This window comes from Cherax quadricarinatus, chromosome 24, assembly GCF_038502225.1.
Source record: "Cherax quadricarinatus isolate ZL_2023a chromosome 24, ASM3850222v1, whole genome shotgun sequence".
NCBI lineage: Eukaryota > Metazoa > Arthropoda > Malacostraca > Decapoda > Parastacidae > Cherax > Cherax quadricarinatus.
This window is the reverse complement of record NC_091315.1, coordinates 41,041,513-41,055,791: the sequence shown is the minus strand read 5'-3', so window position 1 is coordinate 41,055,791 and position 14,279 is coordinate 41,041,513. Positions and strand designations below refer to the sequence as shown.

The window sequence follows — 14,279 nt, the reverse complement described above, 5'->3', positions numbered from 1 at the left end:
GGCTTGGACTTCCAGCAGGCATGCGTGAGCGTGTTTGATAGGAGTGAATGGAGACAAATGGTTTTTAATACTTGACGTGCTGTTGGAGTGTGAGCAAAGTAACATTTATGAAGGGATTCAGGGAAACCGGCAGGCCGGACTTGAGTCCTGGAGATGGGAAGTACAGTGCCTGCACTCTGAAGGAGGGGTGTTAATGTTGCAGTTTAAAAACTGTAGTGTAAAGCACCCTTCTGGCAAGACAGTGATGGAGTGAATGATGGTGAAAGTTTTTCTTTTTCGGGCCACCCTGCCTTGGTGGGAATCGGCCGGTGTGATAATAAAATAAAATACTATTTTATAGTCCTGAATCTTGTCTCAGGACATAATTTCTAATATATTTGTATAACGTACAATATTTCTCCTCTTATTTTATGTATGCCATTATACTGTTATTTTCATTATTATTATTTAATTACTAATCTATTTCAAGCTCTATACAAGTTAAAAAGTCGTATCTTATTACTGCATTTATATGAAACTATTTTTTTTTTTATTTAACGCACAGGCCGTTTCCCACTGAGGCAGAGTGACCCAAAAGAGAAGAAACACTTTCATCATTGTCTTGCCAGAGATGTGTTGATACCACAGTTTCAAGAACTGCAACATACTGTACCCCTCCTTCAGAACGGTGGAGATACGTTGTATTAGGATCAGTACAGTATTATTAGTTTTATATGCAGTATCATAGATATTACTGTAGTTCCAACCCCAGCCTGACAAACTGTGAAGACAGTTTTTTGCTTTATAGTACTACTATACCTCTTAATTCTATTCCAACTTTCACCTAAATGCACAAAATATTTAGGTATAAAATAAATATTAGTCACACTTTAAGTGCTGTGCATTTAACACTTTCCCCAAAATACCTTTATCCTATAGTATTTTGGCCATATTCAAATTAGATGAAAGGTATTCTCCAAAGAATAAAATAATTTTTTTTTTCAACAAGTCGGCCGTCTCCCACTAAGGCAGGGTGACCCAAAGAGAAAGAAAATCCCCAAAAAGAAAATACTTTCATCATCATTCAACACTTTCACCTCACTCACACATAATCACTGTTTTTGCAGAGGTGCCCAGAATACAACAGCTTAGAAGTATATACGTATAAAAATACACAATATATCTCTCCAAACTGCCAATATAATTATCTTCATTATTTTAAGAATGCATTACAACAAATTTAAAATGTTATAAGAAGCCCCAGATTAATTCTTATTGGGAAATTACACATGAAAACCAGGATATAAAATTACAAATGTGCAAAAGTGAAATTAATTTGACAAAAATATTAAGAAGCCTTTAAAATGACTGGTACTTGCAATTATGTTATATTAATTTAAACATTACCTATATGAAGTGAACTTATAATCAAACTGACAAAAGAAATGTACTTACAAATTGCAATTTAATTGACTGTTTTATACATAACTAACATTGTGTGAAAACACTGAATAAATGCAAGATGCTCATTTCTAATATATTTCTATAAAGAATTTATTTGAAAAAGCAGAAGTAAATTCTTTAAATTGATTTCAAGTTAAATATATAACATTCCTGTAATATAGCATTACATTATTGACAAAATTAAAATCTTATATTACAAGACTTGTTTTACTTTCTGGTTCCTTATTCAAATACATATTGTAAGAATAATTATGTGGTACATCTGAACATATTTAGAGCAGCACAGGCATTACTGTATTAGACGATGATGAAAATGTCTTAAGTACATCGCTTTTCCTGAGAATGCTGCTGTATATGCTTGACAGGACCCCAGAGTAGATTTACAGTATTGAGAACAGCCCTTCATTGGGCAGCTCGCTGTTATAATCTCGCTAGGAGCCCAAAGAAGAGACATTCTAAACACAGTAATTCCTGCAGGAAACAGTAGAACAATCTTGTACATCACCAACAAATGTACTGCTGTACATGTAAGAGTAGAGGTCAAGGTGCACACAAGCTAGTTAACAGTATGTAGCTTTTCTAACTCTGTCATTTACATTCACTTATACTGCCTCTTTATGCAACAAACCAATCACAAATATTACCAAAATCATGAAAGTACACACATCTTATGATTTGTTTTAAAATAAAATAAACAATGGCTATTTCTCACCAATAAAAATATGTTTTTTGATAAACATGAGGGCTTTACTGCAACAGTAAAAATTTTTACTTTGAACTTTAAAAAGTAGCAAAAATTTCTCAAGTTATTCATGTTATTTATTAACTGATGGACTTAAAAATATTGTCCAATTAATAACTTGCACAAAAATGATCTATTAACCACATTTTATTCTTAACCAAACTCACAGAAAGCTTGAATAAATAAGGAATAAGTTTTTATCACACAAAATGAAATCTACTTGTACAGCGGCAATACAGTACCTTTCTAATCACACAGGCAGTAACACTGACATTCACTGATTTTTCAGTACACCACAAAGCAGCCACACACTGATTTCTACAGAAGACTACAATGTCAGAGGGATCCATTATACTGGCTAGGCCCTTCACCACAGTTATAAGAAATAAGAATGCTGGACACAAGTGAGGATGCGTGTTTGTACTACTGTAGCTGTCACGGTTCTGATGAAATGTGAGCATACTAGGGTGGATATATACACTCCTTGTGGGTGACGTTCATGTGACAGTCCTTATCACCCTAGCCTCAAACTTAGTGTCGAGTTACAAGCACTACAAAACCATATCCTTCAAAGCTGTTTATTAGTTTTTTATACATTTTCCACTTTAGAATGGTTATTAGTGTTACCTGACAAAGTGCAGAATGAATTTATTAAAGAAATTGATTGCAAGGTCTCTAAAAAAAAAAAAATGCCATAAATATGTAACTGGTCCCTGGAAGGACAACTCCTACCTCCACCAATGAGAGAATGCCACACAGTAAAATGTAGCTTCTAATGAGAATGCTTCATTTTAAAATCCTTTAATACATTCATAACAATGCTTTACCAAAATATAATTATGACATTTCAACATATGTAGATATATATATATATTTATTTAAAAAAGAAAAGCTTCATCTGAAGGAAAGTGTTTGTATTCTTCCAAGATGAACTGATGGACTAAGGCAAAAATAAAGATACACAAACATAAATAACCTGTGTCATCCAATCAGAAACCTTGGAATATTTAATGCCCTTATTTGGAAAAGCCTGCAAGTTTTCCTTGTGTATAACAATACTTTAACATTTTGGCACGCATTTATGAAAAAGCCTGGGAGAGAGAAAGTAATGATGACACTGAAGAAAAAAACCTTTCATGGCCTGCAACATTATGTTCTTGCATGAACTAATACAACATTAAGAGTTATGCAGATTATCTCTCTCTATCTAAAGTTTACATTGTGAAAAGTATCAACTGTTCAAGTCTTTGCGAGATTACATCCAAGTTTTGAATAAAATGCCCAATGTGTACATTGTAAAATATGCTTATTTCCTGCCAAAACTACTATAGAAAATTTTGGGGGGCAATTTACAGAGAAGTGTGAGACAAGTAGAAGGAAAGAAATGTTGACTCAAAACAAATTAAACTCATTAATACCCAGTAATGGCTTTCCAGATAATGGATTACCTATCATTAATACTCTCACTGCTAAGTTGCATTTATCTTCCAGATATCATTATATTTATGCTATAGAACACTGACAAGCTGATGAATAAGATACATGTGCAACACTTGGGTATCTTTACTGCTGAAGATACCCACTTCTTTCACCATCTCTACATCTGTGGAGAAATGCTACCCAGATGAAACATTTTAGCAATAAAGGTACCCAAGTGTTGCACATGTCTTGTTCATCACAAAAGATTCATATACAGTATGTATATATGTATTTATAAGACATTCTAGGTAAATGATAAAATTCTACCACTAATACTCCCATTAAATAAGCTACTTTTAATAATCTACCATATTTAAACAATTCAATAAAATAAAACCTTAATAAAATTCATTATCAGCTTTGCCTTACATCCTTCTCATGTTTTAACACACCGGCAGTCTCCTACAAGGGTAGGACAACAAAAAATAACAGCTATCATTCATTCCATCACTGACACCATTCTTTTTTAAAAACAAAATGATGTCAGTCTTGAACATGAAAAGTGACAGAATAAACTGAGAATCACCAATATTGTGAATGTAGCATAGAAGAAATTGTACAAGCATGCATCTGACAAGGACCAGTCCATAAGTTCAAGACCTACTATTCCATACCTTTAGTAACAAAATGTTAACTGAAAACATGATATAATCAACCACATATCAGTAAAATATCTGATCCTGATTCAGCAGTTTATACTCTCATCTAGGTAATAATTAAAATATTCAAACATCATCTACTGGTATATACACCTATAAATGTATTACATCACCCACCTCAAAAACAAGCAATTTTTGTATAGCACATGTTATTATAACACATACTGTACAAAGACAAAACATACTTCAATGAGGTGATAAAGCTATTATGAAGTCCAAGATTGTCATCCTTCACCTCATGGTTCAATATATATCTGGTAATAAAAAGTAATAGTAATCTGGTTGATACAATACTGTACAAGAAGACATGCTCCACAATAATAAACAATAAAACAGTAACAAACACTAAACTGGCAAATAAAAGCTACAATACAATGAAACTAGTGTTGTCTCTTTCAATACCGATAGTTTCTTAACTTTTGTAAATTTCAGTACATGTAATCCATTAATACTTGCACACTGTACACATATAATAGACTATTGCATTTTAATTAAAAGTAACTAAATTTTATTTAATAATGGAATTTAGTCTTGAATTATACTGTACCTGTATCATATTACAGTACATTGCTGAGTGCAATGTGGGCTTTACAAGGGCACTATGTACTAATACATGCTATAGAGACTTAATATGACATAACCAATAACCAGATGTATTTTGTAAACAATAAAAAATTAAAAATTGAGGACCAGAACAAACCCTTGTGACACAAAATATATTACATCAACAGGATGTTTTGTAGCCGAGTCTCTCCTTCACAAGTATAATTATCCTCCCTATTTGTTTAATATTTTCAAGTAAATGCCTTACTCTGTACTTTCAAGCTGATGTAATAAATGTAGTTTGTAGATTTAGTTTTTAAACCCTGAGTTTTTTGTGCATCATACACACAAAAGCAAGCATACAAAAAAGTCGAATATTCATTGTGGCATTAAGCACATGATATAATGATTTTTTTGAAAAGCAGTGAAAGAATCTTGAAACTATCTGTTGGGGAGAGAGATAATACGCAGCTGGTATATCCGCACACGTGCACTCTGGTTTGACCCAAGACAGGAAGAGTCTGATAATGTCTTGTCACAACCACACCACAAAAGAAAATACAGTATCATCTTTTTCTATTTTAAGTCTTTTCTAGTTAATAAAAATTAATTTAGTCTTAAAAATGTGACACTGCAAATTTTGAAAATACCTTAAGACAGAATGGAAAAATGCTGGTAAGGTTAGATATTTATTGAAGTAATTAGCCACATTATGATACATAATTACACATGAGCAAATCAGCTCAAAATCAACTCCTGTGTCAAAATTCTTACCATCAATTTCTTGAAGAGCCTTGAAGTGAGGGTAGAGATGAAGGGTGGCATTGCCCTGTACAAAAGAAATAAAATTATCAAGTTAGTAATGTATACACTTGAACCATGCCAAGAGAAACTACATATTAAATAATCACAACACCTTCATCACAACATGAATCATGCTAAGAGAAGTCACCACAAAACTTGAACACCAGTATCACACTATACATCCATCAATGTAGTGAAGGGACAACAGGGTCCACCTTGGAGCAAGAATGTATGTATTATACTGAACCTCTTACCTGTTTATAGTGACTGGAATATTATTCTACATAATATATAAAAAGTATAAAGTATAAAACGTTTAAAAGTATAAGGTACAAAATGGTAGTAGGTTGGTAGACAGCGACCATTTGAGGAGGTACTACCGTTCTACCAAGAGTGTGTGAAAAGGAAGCCTGTATTTGTTTTACATGATGGTAGCATTGCTGGTGTCGTTCTTCTGTCTCATAAACATGCAAGATTTCAGGTACGTCTTGCTACTTCTACTTACACTTAGGGCACACTACACATACATGTACACGTTTATGTATACACACTCATCTGAGTTTTCTTTGATTTTACTTAATACTTCTTGTTCTTATTGCTTTTCCTTTCATATCCATGGGGAAGTGGAATAAGAATCTTTCCTCTGTAAGCCATGCATGTTGTAAAAGTCAACTAAAATGCCAGGAACAATGGGCTAGTAACCCCTTTTCCTGTATAGTCTACTAAATAGGTAGAAAGTTACTATATGCTGTAAAGAGTTTTTATGAAGATAGTGATGCTCAGGTTAGGGTGTGTAGGAGAGAGGGAGATTACTTCCTGGTAAAAGTAGGTCTTAGACAGGGATGTGTAATGTCAATATGGTTGTTTAATATGTTTATAGAGGGAGTTGTAAAAAGTAAATGCTAGAGTGTTGGGGAGAGGGGTGGGATTAAATTATGGGAAATCAAATACAAAAAGGAAGTTGACACAGGTACTTTTTGCTGATGATACTGTGCTTTTGGGAGATTCTAAAGAAAAGTTGCAAAGGTTAATGGACAAGTTTATGAGGGTGTGTAAAGGTAGAAAGTTCAAAGTGAACACAGATAAGAGAAAGGCTATCAAACGATTTAGATAAAGAAAAATTGGATATCACATTGGAGAGAGGGAGTATGGAAGAAGTGAATGCTTTCAGATATTTGGGAGTTGACTTGTCAGCAGATGGGTTTATGAAGGATGAGGTTAACCATAGAACTGATGAAGGAAAAAAGGTGAGTGGTGTATTGAGGTATCTGTGGAGAAAAAAAAAATTATCCATGGAGGCAAAGAAGGGAATGTACAAAAGTACTGTATAGTGGTATGGTACTAACACTCTTATATGGGTGTGAAGCATGGGTTGCAAATGCTGCAGCGAGGAGGCGGCTGAAGGCAGTGAAGATGTCCTGTCTAAGGGAAATGTGTGGTGTAAATATTATGCAGAGAATTCAGAGTGTGGAAATTAGGAGGTGTGGAGTTGCTAAAAGTGTTAGTCAGAGGGCTGAAGATGGGTTGTTGAGGTGGTTTGGTCATTTAGAGAGAATGGATCAAATTATAATGACTTGGAGAGTGTATAAACCTGTAGGGGAAGGAAGGCGGGGTAGGGGTCGTCCTAGAATAGGTTGGAGGGAGGGGGTAAAGGAGGTTTTGTGGGCGAGGGGCTTGGACTTCCAGCAAGCATGTATGAGCATGTTAGATAGGAGTGAATGGAGACGAATGGTTTTTGGGACTTGACAAGCTGTTGGAGTGGGAGCAGGGTAATACAGTGGACCCCCACCTTACGATATTAATCTGTTCCTGAGAGCTTATGGTAAGCCGAAATTATCGTTAGCCGAATTAATTTTCCCCATAAGAAATAATGGAAATCAAATTAATCCGTTCCTGACATCCTAAAGTTTGAAAAAGAAATTTTTTTTTTACCACATGAAATATTAATTTTAACACACACAAACTGAAGAAGACATGCACAATTACTACTATACTAAGAATAGAATACATGACACGTACCTTTATTGAAGATCTGGTGATGATTGATGGGATGGGAAGAGGGGTGTGTGTGGAAGTTATTGTTTAGAAGGGGAATCCCCTTCTATTAGGACTTGAGGTAGCAAGTCCTTTTCCGGGTTACTTCCCTTCTTCTTTTAATGCCACTAGGACCAGCTTGAGAGTCAATGGACCTCTGTCGCACAATAAATCTGTCCATAGAGCTCTGTACCTCCCATTCCTTTAAGACTTTCCTAAAATGGGCCATAACATTGTCATTGTACAGGTTGCCAACACGGCTTGCAGTAGCTGTGTCAGGGTGATTTTCATCAATAAAGATTTGCAGTTCAACCCACTTTGCACACATTTCCTTAATCTCCTTTTTCAATTCCATACAAATTCTCGCCCTTTTTACTGCAGGGATGGCACTAGAAGCTCTCTTGGGGTCCATGGTGACTTATTTTGCAGTTACAAGCACTAAAAACACGGATAATGTGAAATGTACCGAATGTATGCGTAGAGGTGATTGCACTGGCTGGCTTGTAAACACTGGCGCTGAGGCCACACGTAGGACGCGTCCTGGACGAATCACATAAGGGAAGTTTTTTATTGTGAGGCGAGGCAAAATTTTTGCGTTCCAATGCTTCGTATGGCGGATTTAATGTAACACGATGTGTTCATAAGGCAGGGGTCCACTGTATTTAGTGAAGAGATTCAGGGAAATCGGTTATTTTTATATAGCCGGACTTGAGTCCTCGAAATGGGAAGTACAATGCCTGCATTTTAAACCAGGGGTTTGGGATACTGGCAGTTTGGAGGGGTATGTTATATATCTTTATACAGTGGGCCCTTGGCCAACGAAGGCATCATCTAACGATAAATTCATCCAACAAAGTGTTTGAGCATAAAAATTTTGGCCCGACCAATAATGAAAAACTCGACCAACATGATTCGTCCCGAACCTGTCCGTCCAGCCTGAGCACCTCAGCTGCCCTGCTGTCATTGTTTGTAAGCCAGGGTGGACGATTCCACGCATATATTCGATAAATTTTGTATTATTCCATTGTTTTTAGTGCTTGTGTAACTGCTTCATAAGCCACCATGGGCCCAAAGAAAGCTTCTAGTGCCAAATCTGTGGTAAAAAGGGTGAGAAATACTATTGAAATACTATCATACCATGGTCAGCTGCTGCTGCACCACCGTCAGCTGTTGCTCCACCACCATCAGCTGTACTACTTGAAGATGTGGAGAGTGTTTTTGGTGTGGCTTAACGAGAAACAAATACCGAGAAACAATTAACCCCAGAGGGTTAGCCACCCAGGATAACCCAAGAAAGTCAGTGCGTCAACGAGGACTAACTTATTTCCACTGGGGTCCTTAATCTTGTACCCCAGGATGCAACCCACACCAGTCAACTAACACCCAGGTGAACAGGAAAAAATGCCTGGAATCAGTGCTCATATTGGTGAATTTAAGGCCAGCAAAGGTTGGTTTGAGAGATTTAAGAATCGGAGTGGCATACACAGTGTCATAAGGCATGGCGAAGCTGAAAAATTCCAACCCCAACAAGTGTTCAATTGTAATGAAACAATTATTATTATTATAATCAGTGGAGATGTCATGTCTGAGGGCAATGTGTGGTGTGAATATAATGCAGAGAATTCGTAGTTTGGAAGTTAGGAGGAGGTGCGGGATTACCAAAACTGTTGTCCAGAGGGCTGAGGAAGGGTTGTTGAGGTGGTTCGGACATGTAGAGAGAATGGAGCGAAACAGAATGACTTCAAGAGTGTATCAGTCTGTAGTGGAAGGAAGGCGGGGTAGGGGTCGGCCTAGGAAGGGTTGGTGGGAGGGGGTAAAGGAGGTTTTGTGTGCGAGGGGCTTGGACTTCCAGCAGGCATGCGTGAGCGTGTTTGATAGGAGTGAATGGAGACAAATGGTTTTTAATACTTGACGTGCTGTTGGAGTGTGAGCAAAGTAACATTTATGAAGGGATTCAGGGAAACCGGCAGGCCGGACTTGAGTCCTGGAGATGGGAAGTACAGTGCCTGCACTCTGAAGGAGGGGTGTTAATGTTGCAGTTTAAAAACTGTAGTGTAAAGCACCCTTCTGGCAAGACAGTGATGGAGTGAATGATGGTGAAAGTTTTTCTTTTTCGGGCCACCCTGCCTTGGTGGGAATCGGCCGGTGTGATAATAAAAAAAAATAATCAAAAAGAAGCGCTAAGCCACAAGGACTATACAGCGCTGCAGGGCAGGAAGGAAGCGAGGGCATCAGGTGGCAAAAGGGAGATGGATGAGTAATAGGTTACGGATAACAGCGGGGCAGTGGATGGTGAAAGGGTAAAGGGCAGCAAGAGACTGAACTAGAAAGGGCTGAGGGGAGTGCGAAAAGTATCATCAGAGTTTGTGGAGTAAATCAGTTGTTGTCAAGAAGTCAATGAGAGAGTCAGGATTAAAGGAGGGTCCATCAGCAAGAAGGGAAGGTAAAGAGAGAGTAGTAGAACGAAGACGACGTTGGAGGCAAATTCTGCGTGCTCGTTGATAGAGAGGGCAGTCTAAGAGAATGTGGCTAATCGATACTGTAACTTGACACTGCTCACAGAGAGGAACAGGGTGCCTCTCCATGAGATACCCATGAATAAGACGAGTGTGACCAATGAGAAGGCGGGAGAGAGTGGTCTCCCAACCTCGGCACTGATGACAAGAAGACGGCCAGTAACCTATGCTCGGTTTAATAGAATGAAGTTTGTTACCGAGCAGAGTTGACCAACGTTGTTGCCAATGGGTGCGAAGGTGGGTAGCTATTGCAGCAAAATAGTCCAGAAATGGAACACCTCGATAGGAAATTGGTAGGTCATGTACTGCTGACTGCGCAGCAGTGTCTGCCTGTTCATTGCCCTGTACGTCGACATGACCAGGGACCCAACAAAAAACAATATCTTTATGTTTGGTAGAGATACGGCGTAGCCAAAGTTGGATACGGACAACTAGGGGATGAGATGTATCAAATTTTCGTATAGCCTGTAGAGCACTAAGGGAGTCTGAGACTACTACAAATGATGACACAGGCATAGATGTGATACGAATAAGTGCTGCAAGAATGGCATACAGTTCAGCAGTAAAAATGCTAGCTGAAGATAGTAAATGTCCCCGCACGACGCTGTCCGGAAACACTGCTGCGAATCCGACGCCGTCTGAAGACTTAGAGCCATCTGTGTACACAGCGGTGGCATGAGAATGGGAGTGGAAGTGATCAAGAAAGAGAGAGCAGGAAGCCACCATAGGCAGTTGAGCTTTCGAGCAAGGGAGTGAGAAAGAACAGACCCGAACAGCTGGAACTTCCCAGGGGGGTAGGGAAAAGTGAGATGCTACATGAACATATAAAGGTGGTAACTGAAGGGAAGACGAGTGAATGTAGGCGAAGAGAAAAGGGACGGAGCAAACAGGGGCGGCGAACGAATAAAGAATGTCTACTAATATCGGTGACCATTCTATAAATGGAAGGATTGTGTAGATCGTGAGAGCGTACATAGTAGCGAAGGCAATGGGCATCACGGCGATCAGACAAGGATGGAACATTCGCTTCTGTATAGAGGCTCTCAACAGGGGAAGAGCGAAAAGCACCAAGGCACAAACGTAGTCCTTGGTGATGGATAGAGTTAAGGCTAGAGAGAGTAACAAGAGAGGCCGCGGAATAAATCTGGTCACCATAATCGAGTTTCGATAAAACAAGGGCTGAATGTAGGCGAAGCAGAGTTCGACGATCAGCTCCCCAGGAAAGATGAGCGAGGGTTTTAAGAAGGTTTAGCCGGCTGTGACAAGTTGCCTTCAGAGAGGTTATGTGAGGTTTCCAGGATAACCGATGGTCAAAGAGAAGGCCTAGAAACCTGACTGTATCACGTTCGGGGATACGGGAGCCATAGAGATACAAAGGATGATCGGAGATAACAGAGCGTCTAGTGAAAGTAATTTGGTGAGTTCTGGTACTTGAAAATTTAAACCCATGCGTGGTGGCCCAAGTGGAAACACGGTCGACCGCATGCTGGAGAGAAACTGCAATAAGATGACAGTCAGCGCCTGCACAAGCAATAGCGAAGTCATCAACATAGAGTGATGACCAAATATTGGGTGGAAGAACAGAGGCCAAATCATTTATAGCAAGGAGAAAAGTGTTGTGCTTAGAACACATCCCTGAGGGACACCTTCAGCTTGGACGAAGTCCGGGGAAAGAACATTATTGACTCGAACACGGAAATGTCTGTCAGTTAAAAAGTTCTTAAGGAAGGATGGTAGATTGCCTCGGAGGCCTAAGGAATGGGCCTGGGCCAAAATATTATACCTCCAAGTTGTGTCATATGCCTTCTCAAGGTCAAAAAATATGGCAATAACTGAGTGATTATTTGCAAAGGCATTGCGAACATACGTATCCAAGCGTAGTAAGGGGTCTATGGTAGAACGACCCTTACGAAAGCCATATTGACTAGCGGAGAGACTGTTGTGTGTCTCTAAATACCACATTAAACGTCTATTTACGAGACATTCCATCACTTTGCAAACTGCACTAGTAAGAGCGATGGGGCGATAGTGGGAGGCATCATGTCCTGTAGTACCCGGTTTGCGGAAAGGGAGAACAATGGCAGATTTCCACAGCTGGGGAAGAACTCCTTGTGCCCAAATAAGATTGAAGAGGTGTAAGAGGACTACAAGGGCTGACCGATGTAAATGTTGTAACATACGAATATGAATGTCGTCAGGCCCAGCTGCCGATGATCGGCAAGCTGAGAGTGTTGCCTCCAGTTCCTGAAGTGTAAAAGGCACATTATACTGTTCTTCTCTGAGAGAAGAAAAGTCCAAGGGTACTAACTCTCTGGCAGACTTTGAGGAAAGAAACGAGGGGCATAGATGGAGCCCTCGGGAAATACGGACCAGATGTGTGCCAAGTTCAATGGCAACGTCGAGAGGGTTTGCTACATCAACACCAGTGACCCGTAGAACAGGAGCCGGGTCAGGAGAGTATTTACCACTCAATTTCCTCACTTTTTTCCAGACTGCACTCATAGAAGAAGCAGAGGTGATGGTGGAAACAGTCTCGCCAACAAGTGCGTTTAGCTTCACGGATGACACGGCGAGTGATCGCACGCTTCTGCTTAAAATCAAGAAGTCTCTCAGCGGTTCTATTGTACCGGTACCTGCCCCATGCAGCACGTTTCAAACGTACTGCAAGAGCACAAGCAGGAGACCACCAAGGCACGCACTTCTGAGAATGCCTGCCTGAGGTTTGGGTTATAGAATGAGAAGCTGCGGTATAAACTGACGTCGAGAAGATGTGTAGGAGCTCATCGATGGAGGATGAAGAAGGAACCTCACTAAAAGCAGTGAGGTGTGAGTAAAGATCCCAATTTGCCCGATCAAATTGCCAGCGAGGGCTACGGAAAGGTGGTGAATAGGAAGGAGAAGTAAGAATGATCGGAAAATGATCGCTGTCATGTAAGTCTGGTAGAACAGACCAGGTGAAGTCTAGTGCAGTGGAGGAAGAGCAGACTGATAGATCGATGCAAGAGTATGAGTACGAGGATCAAAATGGGTGGGAGTACCCGTATTTAAAACATGGAGGGGGTGAGAGGCGAGAAAAGCCTCCAACTGAATGCCACGTGAGTCACAATGAGACCCCCCCCCCAGAGGAAATGGTGGGCATTAAAATCACCAAGTAACAGAAGTGGTGGTGGTAAGGATGAAACAAGAAAGGCAAAGTCTGGGATAGAAAATGCTCAAGAAGGAGAGAGATATAAAGAACATATTGTAAACCACTTATTCAAGTGGATACGGGCTGCAGTGTAATGCAGCGAGGTATGGACAAATAGTTGACAGTACGGAATATCATTGCGTAGAAGAAGGGCACTTTCATTAAAGGTCCCATCTGAGAAAGGATCCGAAGAATACAATAAATTATAGCCTGAGATAGGTTGGAAAATAGCCGAGTGTAATTTTGGTTCTTGTAAGCAAGCACCAACAGGGGAAAACCTGGAAAGCAACATCTGAAGCTCACCCCGATTACCCCTGAGGCCGCGGATATTCCACTGTAAATAGGCCATGATTGGCGATGAAGAAAATATCAGGAATCTGTAGGTAAAGGTACCTACGGACTAGAGGAGTTAGAAAAGTCAACGTGTGGTGGCATTGGAATACGTTCAAGTAGCGAAGGAACGGAGCGTAGCGAAGAATGGGGTTGTGAAGATGGAGGAGAGGGAAGAGAAGGAACAGGAAGTGAATCAGTGTCCATTGAAGGTTTAGTCTCTGCAATATATTCTGAAATGGCTTCAAGTGTTTCTGAATTCAAAGATGTATGGGAGACCATATTGGAGATAGGAGGAGGAGGGTGAGTAAAGATTGGGACAGTAATGGACTGTACCAAAGTAGAGGGGGAGGGAAGAGTGTAAGGGACTGGAGATGAAGTGTGGGGGGGTACAGAAGAGGGAGAAACCTGGGAGGTGGCAGAAGAAGGAGAAACTTGGGAGGGGACAGGGGTGGAAGGCATAGTACGGGGAGGAGGGTGAATCTCCACACTTGTAATAGAGCCAGAGAGAGGGGAAGAACTAGGTACAGAGACTGGAAAGG

General features: G+C 39.8%; 1 protein-coding gene across 1 annotated transcript in view; it reads right to left on the bottom strand.

Annotated features, from left to right (window-relative positions):
* Nucleotides 1-14,279, bottom strand: part of LOC128690976 (uncharacterized) — a gene marked incomplete in the record, with an annotated part of 60,054 nt that overhangs the window by 23,219 nt on the left and 22,556 nt on the right. Inside the window, 1 exon segment of the mRNA XM_070088411.1 lies at nucleotides 5,641-5,695. Within this exon segment, the coding sequence (XP_069944512.1) occupies nucleotides 5,641-5,695 (55 nt within the window).